The 14,135-nt window shown below is 53.8% G+C and overlaps 2 protein-coding genes across 2 annotated transcripts; both read left to right on the top strand.

Annotated features, from left to right (window-relative positions):
- Positions 1 to 2,014: 2,014 nt before the first annotated feature.
- On the top strand, positions 2,015 to 5,766 carry CTAM01_00022 (cellular morphogenesis protein; the record flags this gene model as incomplete). Its single annotated transcript, XM_060516076.1, has 2 exons — positions 2,015 to 5,480; positions 5,534 to 5,766. 2 exons carry the CDS (start codon positions 2,015 to 2,017, stop codon positions 5,764 to 5,766), a joined length of 3,699 nt encoding a protein of 1,232 aa, XP_060388702.1.
- Positions 5,767 to 12,983: 7,217 nt separating this feature from the next.
- Positions 12,984 to 13,286, top strand: CTAM01_00021 (uncharacterized protein; the record flags this gene model as incomplete). The annotated part of the gene is made up of 1 exon (XM_060516075.1): positions 12,984 to 13,286. The coding sequence occupies one exon, from the start codon at positions 12,984 to 12,986 to the stop codon at positions 13,284 to 13,286; it is 303 nt and encodes a 100-aa protein (XP_060388701.1).
- Positions 13,287 to 14,135: the final 849 nt, after the last annotated feature.

The following is a 14,135-nucleotide window of genomic DNA, read 5'->3' as shown; positions in this document are numbered from 1 at the left end:
TCGTTGGTTGAGCTGCTCCTCTTTCTCTGCTTCTCTTTTCGACGTTTGCTCCATACGAAATCCCTCTCCCCCATTCGCCCCGAGATTTCCTTCGCGGAACACCTCTGTCGCTCATTTACCAATCTTCCTTCTTCTATTCCATGGGCAGTCTCGACGTCTTCACCGTAGATTCAACATAATATCCCTACCGACGCCTTACCCGGACCGTTTTGCCATCTACCCGGCCTTTCTGCGCTCGGCCAGCCACTCACGACAAACAAGCAGCACGAGAGTAGAAAAAGAAAACGCAAGACAACCTAAGGCGTAGGCATAGCGGCTTGCAGTGACTACAGCGTATACGAAGAGTCAATTCTCGCCTGGAGCAGTACAGAGCACAACTACGCAGTAGACGATAGAAAGACGCCAAAGAAGCATTCGAATCGAATTCTAGCACCCGTTAGGTCAAGGGAACAGGAGGGAAATCGTCATTTGGAGATCTCCCAGAATCCGAGATTGGGGACAGCGCTGGTCGTCCCTCTCTGAAGCATTCATTGGCCGATGTTGAACTAGAGCCATTTCTTCTCGAGACGTTTAGCTCCCGTGGCGTCACCGGCTTTTCCAACGATCGCCCTTTCTTCTCCTGATAGCTTGCCTACCTTACAGACTCAGGTAGTAGGTATTGTACGCTACCTACGGATACTTCTTACCTGACCGACCTGGCACAGACACCTCGTGTCACAGCAAGAGGCGACACCACAGCGAGACATTTCGGCGGTCCTCTACGGATTTGCAAACACACGAGACAAGCATCTCATCAATCCACGTCGACAACGTAGTACACTCATTTCTCGAAGCTTTCGCGCGCGACTCTGTTTCAATTTCACCTCTTGGAACCCACTCCGATCAGATTCCCGTCGATTTCCCGTGTCTATCTCTCTCTCGCTCTTCCCGGCTGCAACTTGCACACATCCACACTCACTCCATACATACAGTCAGCTTTTTAGGGCAACTCACAATCATTCATTCTTTCCCCTTTCTTATTCAACATTCGGGTAACAATTTCTTCTTCGCCGAGACGCCAGCCGACGACCGACACAAAACGGTTCACTTGGTCTCTCATCAATCGGTCTGCTTCATTTCACGTTTGGTGGACTTGCTTTCGTCAAGCTTGCCCCAAGCCAGTCTAAACCGATTATCAACCCATCCGAGCACATTTCAATCAGCAGCCGTGGAGCCGTGGCCGCGACTGCGTATCCGTACCTTACTCCGTAAGGTACCTTACGGCGAGTGGAGGCACCGCCCCACCCACAAAAAAGTGTCAGTGCTTTTGATAGGAGGTAAGTGCAACCTAAAGTCACCACCAATTTCCCTGGCGCAGGTACGAGCAGGTACAAGTCTGCAAAGTGGGGCCCGCACCTTCCATTCCAGGCCCCATCTCGTCTGGCGACTCAGCCTCTCTCCTTCCCTCTGGGCTCCCGTCTGGCTCTGGCTCTGGCTCTGGCTCTGCGTCTGCGTCTGTGTCTGTCCGCCTCTCCACCAACAAACAACAAAACACTGCGGTCGACAAAGAGCAGGGGGAAGAATAGGAAGCGCAGCTCTCACCACCTCGTCGTCGCTGCCATCAAATGGCCGCAACTCAGTTCTAACCTTTTTTCTTGTCCGACGATAGAACTGGGCGACCAAACTACTCTCCATTTTCTTTTCCTTCTCTACATCCGACACCAGACGCTCGTTTTCACTCCCCCGATTATTCGCTAAATCCTCACCTTCCGATTCGACTCGACCCGATTCGACTCCTTCTCTCCGTTTAATTTCGCACCACCGATTTTCGACGCGCCTCCGAACCCGCGACCGATCAAACGAAGCAGCAGACATCATTCTTTTCATGGCCAGCATCCAAAATTAGATTCCTGCAAATGCGACGCGATATCCAGTCCGATTCTCAAGCATCAAAAATCTTCAATTCAACAGCTTCGATACCCAGCATTCACAGCACCCAACTCACCGCCCTCTTGCCGACTGAACAGCAATAGCAATGCGTTTAGCTCTCGGTAAGCGCCCTTCGGCGCGCCGGAGTAAGTGGGCGAACCTTCTTGCAGTGGCAGCCCTCGCACCTCCCTCAGTAGCAGCAATCCAGTTCACCCCAGTTTCCGATGCGAACCTCGACCTTTCCCAGCTTGGCAGAATTGGTGTGGCGGGCGACTTCAACGGAATCTCTCTCTACCAGTTTGAGGAGCAAAATGAGAAGCCTTACAGCACAAACGGAAGCGAGTCTTTGCTTTCTCAGCTGCCCAATGGGGCCTTTGCGTCGCTCATCTCGACTGATGCCTCAATTCACGACATGTGCACATTCACCCTCGACAATGGAACGATGCAGGGAGTGGTAATTGGCGGTAATTTCACGAGCTTGGATGGCACTCAGTCTCAAGGCATCGCCTTGTTCAACCCCAACACCTCCCAGATCACCCCTCTGGCCGGTCTGTCAGGTCAGGTGAACGCTCTTCTCTGCGACCAAGCTGCCAACACCGTTTATGTTGGAGGTAACTTCAGAGGCGCCAACTCGACGAACGCAATCGCCTGGTACGGCACCGATGGATGGACTAACCTTCCTTTCGCTGGTTTCAACGGCCCTGTTTCGTCCATCACCAAAGCTTCAAACGGCCACATCGTCTTTGGCGGCAGCTTCACTGGGCTTGGCAACACTAGCACTCCCAGCACCCCAGATGGACAGGTTATCAACCTCTCGACTGCCAACATTACTTCGGCTTCGAGCACCTCTACCGCTGGCTTCAGTGATCCCCGCAACATCATCTGCAAGACAGACGGGGCTGATGGCTCAGGCAACACTTGGCTGCTCCGCGACAACTCTGCTGGATTCTGGCAGGCAAGTTTCGGCTTCGGTTTCCAGCCCACCAAGATGCGGCTCTGGAACACCCACCAGGACGGCCGAGGCACCAAGACATTCCGTTTTACTGCTCTCCCTCTGGGCGGTATCTTGAATATGACCTACGTGGACCCCACGACTGGTCAGAACGCTACCTGCACTAGCGAGTGCCCTCTCAGCAACAACTCGACTCTCAAGTTCCAGGACTTCCACTTTGTCAACCTGGTTGGAATGAACTCATTCAGAATCGATATTTCCGACTACTACGGATCTGGCGGTGGTCTGAACGGCATCCAACTTTTCGAGGACGACATCAACTCGTACGCCATCAACGACTTCAACTCCCCGGCCTGCGCAGATAGTGACACCAAGTCATCTGCCACAACCACCGGACCGTGGTCGACTTCTCCTTCCTTGCAGAGCAGCTCTCAGTACTTGACTGCCAAGCTATCCGGAACCATCAGCGCAAGCTCTGCCACGGTTACCTTCCTCCCGGATCTCAAGGAGTCTGGCAACTATTCCGTCAACCTGTACACGCCCGGCTGCCTGCAAGACGGTACCTGCTCGACCCGAGCACAGGTCAACGTTACCGGCATCATGTCGTCCACTGGTGGCAACAAGTTTACTACGTCCCTTTACCAGACTAATAACTTTGACAAGTATGACCAGATCTACTTCGGCTATATCGAGGCGAGCTCAGCAGACGGCTTCCGGCCCAGCGTCACCCTGACTCCTTTGGCTGGGCAGAGCATTGATGAAATGACCATTGTCGCTCAGCGAGTCGGTTTCACCCTTATCAATTCGACGGGTGGCCTGAATGGCCTATTCGATTTCGACCCTTCGTCTGCCACAGTCAACACTGATTTCAAGAGCTCCAAGATCAACCAGCTCGGGTCCTCATTCTCTTCAGGATCTGCAGTCACTAGCTTGACGACTGCTGGCGACTTGGTCATCGTCGGAGGCAACTTCACGTCATCTACTGCCCGCAATGTCATTGGTATCAACACGGCAAGCGAGGCTACCATGGCTCTCGACGGCGGTCTCAATGGCGAAGTGAAGGCGATGGAACTCAACGGTACCCAACTTTACGTTGGCGGTGTCTTCTCCAACACCCTCGACAATGCCGTCACAGGTCTCAATAATGTCGGTGTGTACGACACCTCCGCCAACACGTGGACTGCACTTGGTGCAGGCGTCAACGGCGAAGTCTCCCACGTTGTCCCGATGCTCGTCAACATTACAAGCGAGAGTGAGGCAGAGTCGGTCGTTACATTCACTGGTGACTTCAGCGAGATCAACGCGTTCGGAGACAACTCAGCTATTCAGGCTTCCGGCTTTGCCGTCTGGGTGCCCTCTCAGAAGAATTGGCTGCAGAACCTCAACGGCCCTGTCCCGGCCTTGAACGGAATCCTGACTACTGGCATTCTCGATCTTCCCGGAGGAGGATCTCTCTACGCAGGATCGATGACCTCGGCAACTATTAGTGCCAATGGTGCCGTCACCCTTGCTGAGAAGTTTGGCCAGTTCCCGGTCAAGTTCAAGTCGTCTTCGACGACCTCTAGCACCGTCAGCAAGCGCGATTCTCTGGCCAGTGGCAACATTACGGGCGTGGTCACTGGTGCATTCTACACTGGCAACAACCGCAACATTACCATCCTCGGTGGTCACTTCACAGCTGTGGGCACCAACGGCAGCTCCGCCAACAACCTGGTGCTCATTGACGGGTCGAACTCGAACTCGATCACCGGCCTCGGCTCTCAGATCGAGGACAACTCAACCTTCATTGCCCTTGCGGTAACTGGCGACCTTCTCTTTGCCGGAGGTAGTGTCCGTGGTACTGTCAACAACAATGCTGTGCGAGGTATCATCTCCCTGAACCTTCAAACTGCTACCTTCAACAGCACGCAACCTCCCGGCATCAGCGGCGGAAACGCGACTGTCACCTCCATTGAGGTCCGCCCCGATTCTGGCGATGTCTATGTTGCTGGTTCTTTCGAATCAGCTGGAGCACTCGGCTGCCCAGGTGTCTGCTACTACGACACATCTCTGGCAGGTTGGAACCGTCCCGGTGTTAACCTCGAAGGCACCGGTCATTGCCTCATCTGGACCAGCAAGTCCCAGCTCGTTGCCGGTGGCAACTTCACATTGAATGGTACCTCTCCAACCATGCTTGCCATGTACAGCCCCGATCGCCAGGCATGGTCTGCCTACCCCGGCGAGGACTCTCTGCCTGGTCCCGTCGAGGTTCTGACGGCTGGATCGAGTGATCGCAAGCAACTCTGGGTTTCCGGAACCGCGAACAACGGCTCCATCTACCTGATGAAGTACGACGGCTCCAAGTGGCAATCTGCCGGAACTACTCTACTTCCCGGCACTATTGTCAACAGCATCCAGGTCTTTTCTCTGACTTCATCCCACGATAATACCGACATCCTTGACTCCAACCAAGCCTTGATGATTACTGGCTCCCTCAACGTTCCCGGCTACGGATCAGCGTCGGCTGCCATCTTCAATGGAACGACCTTCCAACCGTACGCGCTCACCGTCAATAGCGGTAACACCGCCGGCTCGATTTCGAGAATCTTCACCGAGAACCAGGACTTCTTCTCCGACAATGGTAAGTTTTGCATGCCCGATACCTTTTAAAAATGCGTACTGATACAAAAGCAGATGGCCGCATGGCTCTTGGATTCATTGTCCTAATTGGACTCGGTATCTCGCTCGCCCTCATCTTCCTCATCGTCATCGTCGGTATGGCCCTCGATCGCCTACGCAAGAAGCGTGAGGGATACTCGCCAGCACCGACATCGATGTACGACCGCAGCGGCGGTATGAGAAAGATTCCTCCCCACGAGTTACTCGAGTCACTCGGCAAGGGCCGTCCTGGCGCTCCGCACGTGTAGCACTTGTGAGGAACGTTTCGGTTTCGGTCTTTTATCAGGGTTTTGCTTTCCGGCGTTTGGACAGGCATGGCGTGGAAAAAGGATACCATCGCGACTCGACATCTTTCACCAACGGAGGCATAGAATCAGCTGTTGAGTCCAAGAGGGACGAAGATAGCACATATTCGACACCACGCAAAACGCAAGTCTTCGATAGCAGTCTACCTGGCTACGGCCAATCGATGTGGCACGCCATACGATCTGACAGTAGCCTCGTGGACCGCCTCGAATTCTCTGCATTCGATTCTTCACGACCTCACGACCTTTGTTTAATGTCTACATGTTTAGTTATACCACTATGCGCGTCAAGCCGCTTTCTCTTCTCGGACACAATCAGCAAGGTTTCTTCCCAGGAACTTGTACACTACAACTGGACACAGCTCCTTTTTGTTATCGAGCTGGTCGCGCGCATACACCAAAACAACCAAACAATACCAATCACTATCAATCAGGTTTCATTTTTTTTTCTTCACTTTGTCGTCTCCAAATGAGACATTTTCGGAGTTTCCCAAGGTCAGACAGGAGGGATCAAGGCTTCTTCTGAACTTGGAGGTATGAGAGAGAGAGGTGGAGGAAAGGAATTCTCTTTTTTCTTTCAATTTCAGCCACCAAGTCTTGGCTGAGGCTGTTTCTACCCAGCTTTGAAGACATAGTAGTAGCTTCATGGCGGTTGAGTGCCATAGGTAGCTTAATATCCAGAATCGAACAAGGTTTACAGTAACATTCCTCCTTTTGCCACCCATCGTGATCGATGCAGTCAAGTGCCCCAGCGTCTGTGTTTTCCTACTCGTCAAAATGACGAGGATACAGAGAGGAATGCCATCCAAGTGTACTCTGGTGTGTACCGGTTTCCTCTCCATCCCTCCCCCTGATATTGTCTCATAGCACTTGTCTGCGCCACGTAGAAAAAAAGCCTTCCTCCCCCAAGCGCTTCCCCTCGGCCAGAAAATGTCTCGCCCTACGTGCTTGTACGACGTTTGAGATCATTGCCATTCCTGTCATCGTCATGTCGCTTGTAAGCTTAGCTGCTTGCGTACATGTCTCTCTCTCTCTCTCTCTCTCTCTCTCTCTCTCTCTCTCTCTGTTGAACCCTTCGATCACCGATCTTATGCTTCGACGCCCCCCCCCCCCCCCCCTCTCCCCCCCCTTTTTTTCTCCCTCTTTGTTTCGGTTCGCCGTGTCTCTTTTCGTCAACCGCCCTCCCCCCCCCCCCCTCCCTGTTTGTACCCCCCAAACCCCGTCCTTTGCCTCGCCCCCCCCCCCCCCCCCCTCTTTCCACTGCCGGTATGTCTTCGAAACTGTGTAACGCTGGCAGAGACTGATTCATCTTGAGACAGCGCCTCACACGCCCCCTCCTTGCTCGATCTCGTTTAGGTACTGGATGCTGGGAGCTCAGAGTGTGAATCAGTGAGTAAGTGGGTGACGTGTTGGCCTGAACGAACAGGTCGTTTTCGACGGGGAGATGGTTTCGTGTATACCGACCTTCGTGATTTAACGAAAGACGTCCTACCTAGCTCGAGATGTCCAGAACTCGGAGCTATAAGCTGGAAGCCGGAAGCTTTCGGGGGTTGCGGTGAACTTGAACTTGATCTTGATCTTGAACTAGAGCTGGAGCTAGAGCTAGAGCTTGTTAGGTACCTAGTGTAGAGCTCTTCAATCACACGGCACACACACACACACACACACACACACACACACCGAGCAAGGAGGGGAAAGGGAAAACAGGAGAAAAGACGTTGCGCTTGCCCCAGAACAGCGAGCCCACGATATCTCACTCACTCACGCCCGGAAACAGCATGAACGGCCTACAAGCACTACACCATTACACTATAATGGCAGGAAGACGAGGGCTTGAGATCGTAGATGGCGGCGATTTGTGGGGGGGGGGGGATAAATAAACGTCTAAAGCTTATTCCGCTCGCGGTGAAAGTCTGTTTCCTTCCGCCCGCTATCATCCTCTTGAGAACCACTTATGTACCGGTAGGCATCCTCCTCCGGCGTTGAGATTTGCCCCGTGCCCCGAGAAGCCCTAGAGGGCGTTTGTTTCGTGCGGGTGAGACACTGTCTTGTATATGCGGATGATCGCCAGCTAAAGGGCGTAGATTTGATGTTCGTCTAGGTACACGAGCGCTTTTTTCTTCTTCTTCTTTCTCTCTCTCCCTCTCTCTTCTTGAGGGGTATGAGACGGATGTTTCCGTCCAAGTGAACTACGTCTCAATGCTATAGCCCATCTACAATGTGTGTGTGTGCCTTGGATGTGATTTGACAAGGACTTGAGTGAGACGGAAGAGATGAGCTTTCATGTTGATGATAGCTTTCGGCCGAAGCGACCACCACCGCCGCCCCGACCCGACAAGACACCGAGGGAGGTGAGAACATGGCCGTGTATGGAATGCTTGGAATGTCTTCCTTGAAAAGTGCATGCAGTAGATTCTAACCTCGAGGACACAGGTAGCCAAGATAGGGCTGTTGTGTTGTTCGGCAGCCATGCGCTTCGCACCAAGGCCCAACCTTCCGTTTCGTCATGCCCTGCTCGCTATACGCGCGAAACTCCCGAATGCGGGCATTTCTTAGGGCCCTGGCGACAGACAGCTCAGAGAACATGGGCGACATGGCCTTCTCCCAACCCTCGATATCGGGTTCTTGTCGTCGCTTACTTCCTTGTTTTGTTGCATTAGAACCCTTCACGCAGAAGAGACGATGCGAAATCTGGCTGCAAGCTTCTCGATTGGGAGCACCTCCCGTTCGTCGAGGCTAAATTGCCTTCATCTCGGAGAGGACCCTTGGGGGCCCCTCCCGTTGCTCCCCCTCGGCAGGATCCAGAGTGGTAACTTGCAAGAGTCAATTGCCTCAAGTTGAGGCATTACATTTCACTCGACATTTCCTTGTCTTGGATCTTGATTCTAAACTGACGATGGTGATGATGCTCGTTTGAATGGGCCATGTCGGGTGGCAAAAAAAAAAAAAAAAAAAAAAAAAAAAAAAAAGCAGACTAAGAAAACAAGGCCGACGGATGTCAGAAAATCTCGCAAGGGGGGTCTTGTTAACGACCAGTACGATTGATTGTAGGCACGAATTTGGATGTAGCGCGAGACAGGATGGGGACCGGGTGACGGAGACCGCACTGCAGCAAGGCAAGGCAAGGCAAGGCAAGGTAGGGCGAACCTTGATGGTCTGTCCCCGTCCGTTTGCGCAAGTCCGGTTACGGGGCCGTTGGCTGCTTTGAGCGGTGAAGAGGCCGGCGCCGCGGGGACTTTACAGGGACCGGGGGCGGGAGGGAGGCTCGATGGTGAAAGTGAAAGACTCGGCGATTGATTGTGTCTGGTGGTTGGAGGGAAGGTAAATGCGTTAAAGGAGAATATACCCGGTAGCTTCGTGGTGGCAATTCAGGGTACTGCATAGGTATGAAGGCTTGGATAGCTAGCTGCCTTCATTGGCCAAAGCGACTGGTTTGTGACTTCTCTGGTGGTACGCCGTACGTACTGTGTAGACTTCTGAGCATGGGGGTCTTTGCCGCCTCTTTTTCTTTGTTTCCAAATTTCCATATATCCGTAGACGTACCGTGGTGGGGAGGCAAGCTGGCAAGCAAATGGTCCGTGGCGTGCCGGTGTGCAGTGTTGTGTCGCTAGCAAAAGCCATTGGTCGTGCCAGAGGAGTGAGGCTGGCTCTATGGGCAAGGATGCCATCTCAGGTGCTGGGATTCAGTGTTATCTGATGCTCATGAGTGGTGGAGGGCGGATGGCTCCCGCGTCGGGGCATGGCACAGGACCATCAAAAGAAACTGAGGTGAGCAGAGCTCAGCGCTCTCAGGCCGACGGGAGGCGAGAGGCGACAGAGGGCTGCAGATTGAGGTCAAGTATCCGTAAGGCAACGTTTATCTACTGAACTCTCCGCACTGGCACAGGGTGTGTTTGACTCTGGTCGGAGGAGTCGCAACCGCAGTCGAACCTCGGATAGGCTTGGATTGAATTGGAGAGGGCAATGGCGCAGAGAAGACCCTGTGCTGAGGATCGAGTATCTCTCGTCTGGTCTATCCGTCCTCTAAGCCTGTCCGAGACTTGCAGGGCATTGGCATTCCGGTGGCTAGGGTGTGGCCGCGTCGTTCCGCCGTTGTTTTCCTTTCTTAGGGGTCCGTCAAAGTAAACAAAAGGGGGCACGGCGTGTGGGGGGGTACGAATAGACGCTGCAGAAGGCGCGATGGCAGTGCAACACGGTTGGTCTTGGTTCCGTAAGCTGCTCGACGCCTCAGGACAATGGCATTTCCTGGCGCCTGAACATGGACATCTACGAAAATGCCATGGTGTTAGGTGGCGCCTTGAGGGTGTGAGGTGCGCGTCACTGTTGGAGCTCGAGACAGGCAAAACGCTGTATCCGTCCGGACACTGGGTGCCTCTGTTTGTCAATGGAGGGCAGTTGGTACCGCAGCCTGCAGGGCGCAAAGTCTCCTGCGCAGCTAGCGGTCAGTGGGTGGTCAGGAACACGGGCTCTTCTGGAAAGGCATGCCGCTGTGTCGTCTGGTAGAGTATGCGTAGTGGGCAATGTTTGCCAGGAATATGCCTCGACCCCTATTTCCTACTTGATGGTTCCGTCCCAAGAGACGAGGCGACTGCGACTGCAACTACGACTGCGATTCACGGGCAGCGTAAAGACGAGACACGGACATCCCTGTGGCCACTGCTGTCAAGGGACGAAAGGATGCCGAATGGTTCATGGACCATGAGGGTTGGCATCAATTGAGCTGCGGGCCTGCGGCAGATCTTGTGTTTCGAGATGGGTGGAGGTGCCAAAGTGAACTTTGAAAAAGGGTGGAGGAGGTTGCGAAAAATAGAAACCAGGGAAATAAGGGTCGGTTGGCTTCTTCCCTCGTTCTTTGATGAGATGAAATGCGTCGACAGGGAACATGAAACTTCGGTTGAGAGAACATGCACTACTCCGTATGCCTGCGCCGTATGAATGAATAAGGTATGGCTATCCGTACTCGGTACCCCGTAGCTGCTCTGCTTTCGTGGATGGTGCACAGTATTTTCTCTTGGTGGGGTCAATTAGAGATTTTGGGGCCGGTGGCAGGGTCCTTTGGAGTGGCATGGAACTGAATTGACGATTTTCTGCTCTCTTCATTTTCCTGTAACAAATTTTCAGTGACATATCCATCAGGTCAGAGATGAAGGAAGCACCGCCTTGGGATCTGAGGCAGGCATCTTTGGTCTTTGTCGCGATACCTTCCTACCTTGCATGCATTAGCTAGAATCGGTTGTTGCATTTCTTTTCTTTTTGGTAGCTGTGGAAAGAGGGGTGTGTACGCAGTACTGGGAAGTACGTACTCCGCCTCGAATCTTGGACATCTACTGGATTCACCCCCCTCTCCATTGGCGAATTGTAGGCCAGTCAGATGGGCCGGACTCCATGGCGGCCGTGGCACAATGACGTTTGTGGATGCCGGCTCAGGGTGGGAATACCACAGAGTCAGTATCCCCGCTCTAGTCCCGCTCTCGAAGCCACCGACGTCACCGCGTCCGGGTTGTTAATTCCAACGACGAACCACGGCATCCACCCATCCTCCACACCCTCTTCGCTTTCCCGTGCAGAGTGCAGACAGAGTGCAGACGTGCCTCTTCCTTCCGGATGCCTTTTAGCATAGGTAGCACATGCCTTATTAGCCTACGTGCCTTAGGTAGAGGGAGTGCAGCTTTAGCAGGTACGACACTGCAAGATACCTGCCCGCAGTACCGGCCGGGCGTGCCTGCCGATTGGGGGTCGATGAACCCATCACATTGCTCACTTGTGATGTCCTTTTTATCTTTTTTCTGCCCATATCCGCTACTGCTCCTGCGTGAGAAATTGGCGGTGTGTTGGAGGTTGGAAGTGACGATGACTTGCATCGGAGACGGAGCAGCTGGTGATGTCTTCATGCAGTTACCCAACAGAGAATTCCATGTCCCGTCGCTCGTGTTGCTGAGGACAGCATGTCATTCTCCGCTTCGGCCTTGCTGGGCCAAGGATGTATGGTATCTGCGACTTGTAACTCTACGAGGGTACAGGAAGGACCTGATGAGAACGGCAAGGCGAGCAAGGACGAGGCATGAGTGACAACATGAGCATGCCACCCCAAGTCGTCCCCAACCCTCCAGCTTCAACCGTCGTCTCCTCTCCAAGGTTCCTCCAATTCTTCTCTACGCACCCCCTTCATTGTGGTTGGTAGCCAACCTCAACTTACATCTACCCAGGCAGCCTTGTGGCAAATAGAGCGCACCCATGAGCATGCAATCAAATCAACAGACACTGGACGCCTCGTTCACTGGCCGAGACAGCAATGACATCGCATTTGGTTCGGAAACAAGCATTGTCCCTTGCGAACCGACCGTGGACCAAAATTCATCCAAAGCGTGTACCAATACAATCATCAACAACACCAACACCAACGCCTGACTCTTCCCCATTGAACAAAAAATCCGGGGTGGGCGTTCAGACCCTAGGGTTCTAGGAACAGCAGAAGGACCCTGAAGATCCCATCTTGAGAGGCGTCTGCCTTGCCCCAATCCAATGCTGGGTCTGCGTGCAGCTAGCCGCACTAGCGCGTCTGCTCGTTGGCTGCTTTCGATCCAGGAATCCTCCAACCGAGGGGGTATCTGTACAGTACGGAGTACGGCCACACCTTTTACAAAAACGCTACTGGATTGCGAAGCCTGCGAATTGCATCCAACCTATCCCTCCCTCCGTGACATTCCCCGGCCGCCAAATGGCCCGCCGCCAGCGCCGCCGCGGTACGATGCCGTACCACTGCTACATGGGCTGCGGGCACGGGCACGCACATTTACATACTACCCATCTGTATCTGTTCTGCTCCATGTCGACCAAACAACGAACACACTCCCGCCCACCCACACATCCAAGCACCCTTGACGGCGCATTTACAGGCACTAGCTATGCTATCTGCTACCCACCCACCGCATCCAACTGAATAACCGACTCCAATCACCACTCACAACCTAAATCACCGCACACGACACGAGAGGACGACCAAAAGCCTGTGCCGCGGCCACCATGACGTTGAGGTCAACAGGCTTCCCCCCTCTGAAGCAGCCATCTGTCTCGTGCGCCGGTATCTCGATGACGGAGCCCTACTAGCACAAGGTACTTGACACTTGGGGTGCGCCAACTCTCGAGGGTCTTCGCCTTCCATGGTCGGCTGCGGCCACTTTGACGCCTCGCCAGCTTTTTTGCCGTTGCGCTGCCGTCGTTGGCGCGCCCGCTGCATTTCGAGCACCGCATGCTACCTCGCTAGTTGGGCGGAACCTCCGCATGCCATCACAAACCTCGGATGGTGGACAAAGACACTATCAAGAGACGGGTGCCAAGCAATGCCGTCTCTCGCTTGCTCAGCATCGCTTCGCACCTGGCACTCATGGCTTCCATTATTTCACGCAGCGCTTCAACGGGCTAGCACCGTACTGCATCGCGATTCGAGCACAAGATCACTCTGATGGTGTAATGGCAGAATCCTTGCAGGAGTGCAACTGGACATCCCCGTCCCCGTGATCTGGGGTAGGAAAGCCGGTCACGGCAGGCTCAGAGACTTGTCACGCGCGTATCCGCTGAAGGATGGACATGAGTGTGTGTCGGTGTCGGTACCTGGCGGATCGTCGGTGGTCCGGCAGGGCTTGGAAATGTTCGCCTTGTCACCTCATTTGCTGGCCGTCCTCCAAGCTCCGTGGAATGCCCAGCGAAACCTAGCACCACGGAACTCTGGGATGGCATTAGACGTGAAGCTCCAGAGAAGTCATGTTTTGGATATCGTTTAGCTCCATCGAATCGGGTGCCTCGCGAGCAGAAATCCCAGCCAAATCCTGGGTCATTGTGCCCTTCTTCTGCTGCTTTTGGTCGGGCTTGGTACGGGCACGGTAGTGTGGTACATTTGACGCTCTGGTCTTGCTGGATGTAACCTCACCATGCTCCCCGAGGATCAAACAAAGACGTCGTGTGCAGTGGGGTCGCTATCTTATCTCGTATGGATAGAGAGCCTGGCTCTAACAACGGAAGAGGAGCCCTCTCAGAAACCACTCAGACTGACCGTCTCGAGAAGTTGAGCCGGGCCACTTCATCAAATGCCGTTCGAATGGGTCCGCTGTGTCTACCCAAGGACCAAGGTGCTATCGAGGTATCCATGATCACAATGGACCTCTCTTTTCGAGCGTACTACGTATATGCGCTTTTCTCTGGACGGATACATGACCGACATTGTAGCCCGAACCACCAGGCATCAGATGTAAAACGTCCCCAGCACAGTCCACAGTTCAGACTTCAGCACCGCCGGGATCCGTCTCTTCCAAGAT

This window comes from Colletotrichum tamarilloi (genome assembly GCF_030869305.1).
Source record: "Colletotrichum tamarilloi strain Tom-12 chromosome Unknown Scaffold_1.1, whole genome shotgun sequence".
Lineage (NCBI taxonomy): Eukaryota > Fungi > Ascomycota > Sordariomycetes > Glomerellales > Glomerellaceae > Colletotrichum > Colletotrichum tamarilloi.
This window is presented reverse-complemented; position numbering and strand designations above follow the sequence as displayed.